Below are 1,651 nucleotides of genomic sequence, written 5' to 3' on the forward strand. Positions count from 1 at the left end.
GTAGTCAGGAAAGTAAAGCGGAAGAAAGAACACATAATTTTCAGCTCTCTCTGATAGAATCACTGGTGAAAAATGAATGAGAAAATAAAGTGCTAGAAAAAGCTTTTAAAATTTACTTTCCTCGCTAACAACCGGAATGGCCTAACCTTGTTTTTTTTTTATATTATTATATATATTGTAAAACGGTCTGTCTGTTGAGGTTCGGCGTTGAACGCAGGCGAATGCGGAAGTGTTTTACCTTGCTCCGTGCTGGAACGGTTTTTTGCGTGCGGGGCCGGTGCGGGAGGCCTTCCGGTGTGAGAGACGGATGGGTGAAGGCAGAACGCTGCCTTTCCCAGTGTGGTGCAGTGAAAAGGCGTGACGGATAGGGCACGAATTGTGATTTATCGGTCGCGGTAGCCCGGTCCACGTAGAACGGCCCTTCGCTTCGTTGGCAGACTGGCCCAGCGAAACAGCTGAGGTCAGCCAAAAGCGCAGCGGTTGTTTGTGGTGCGGGGCTGGGGTGAGTGCGCGACAACAAACAGTGGCCGGCAATCACCGCAGTGCTAGTAAAGCCGATCGTGCGCTAACGGCGTAGTGTCAGTGTGCGCGGTGGAGTGGGCAGTTACGCGGTCGGCATGGACGGGTTCTTGAGGAGCCGAAAGACGGCGCGATCGCAAGATCGAGAGCGGGCTGGCATGCAAGGTGCCGTGCAAAGTGCCGTGCAAGGTGGCATGCAAGCTGCGGTGCAAGGTGTTGCGCAAGGTGCCGAGCAAGGCGGCAGCCAGGAGGTACGTGCGGGAACGCCAACAGCCGAGCAAGAGACTGGAGTATCGGCGAATGCAGTGGAGAGGACGCACGACATGGCGAACGAGCTATACTCGCTCGTAATGTCGAAGAACAACATCCTCATCATCATAAAGGAGAAGCAAGCCAAGCTAACGGCAATGGCAAAAAGAGCAGTGCAGGAGCACAAGCGGCTTCTGCAGAGAGCCGAGCAGGCGGAGCAGGAGCTCGAAGCGGCGGCCACCCAGGCGAAAGAGCTGCACGCTAGGGCCGAGGCAGCCGAGGCGATGGCCATGGCGGCTGAGGCGATGGCAGCAGAAACCGAGGCGAAGGCAGCAGAAGCCGAGACGAGAGCCGAGGCGGCGCAAAGGGCACGGGCGGAAGCCACGATGGCAACGCCAGCGATCGACCTTGCAACACCAAAGGCGAGGATGGAAAAGAGGAAGCGGGAGACCCCGGGGGAAGAAGAGGAAAAGAAGAAGCCCCGGGGACCCGAAGGAAGCCCTGATGCGGCTGGCAAAGGTGAAGAAGGCTGGCAAACGGTGCCCGTACGGTCGAAGAAAGGCCCGCCAAAGCCGACTACCAGCCCAAATCCTGAGCAAAGGAGCCGGCGAAAGAGCTTCCGGCAACGCATCCCCGAAGAGATGCAATTCAGGTCGAGATGACGGCAGGTACTACCTACGCCGATCTTCTCAAGATGGTCACCTCGGCTCCGGAGCTCGCGGGTATGGCAGGAGATGTCGTGAGAACGAGAACTACACGGAAGGATGATATGCTCATCGAGCTAAGACCGGGTGCGGAAGTACCCACGATGGAGCTGCGGTCGATGGTCCAGAAGTCCCTCGGGCAGGAGGAGGGAGTGAAGACACTGTCGCATGACGCGGCG

The 1,651-nt window shown here is 57.4% G+C and overlaps 1 protein-coding gene across 1 annotated transcript; it reads left to right on the forward strand.

Annotated features, from left to right (window-relative positions):
* Positions 1-617: 617 nt before the first annotated feature.
* Positions 618-1,430, forward strand: LOC125959357 (tol-Pal system protein TolA-like). The gene has a single exon (XM_049692177.1). The coding sequence runs from the start codon at positions 618-620 to the stop codon at positions 1,428-1,430; it is 813 nt and encodes a 270-aa protein (XP_049548134.1).
* The last annotated feature ends 221 nt before the right edge of the window (positions 1,431-1,651 follow it).

Source organism: Anopheles darlingi, chromosome 2 (assembly GCF_943734745.1).
Source record: "Anopheles darlingi chromosome 2, idAnoDarlMG_H_01, whole genome shotgun sequence".
Classification (NCBI taxonomy): domain Eukaryota; kingdom Metazoa; phylum Arthropoda; class Insecta; order Diptera; family Culicidae; genus Anopheles; species Anopheles darlingi.

Bases quoted from the DNA above. Each gene is read 5' to 3' on its own strand.
- LOC125959357 (XM_049692177.1), top strand. From the start codon at position 618: ATGGACGGGTTCTTGAGGAGCCGAAAGACGGCGCGATCGCAAGATCGA.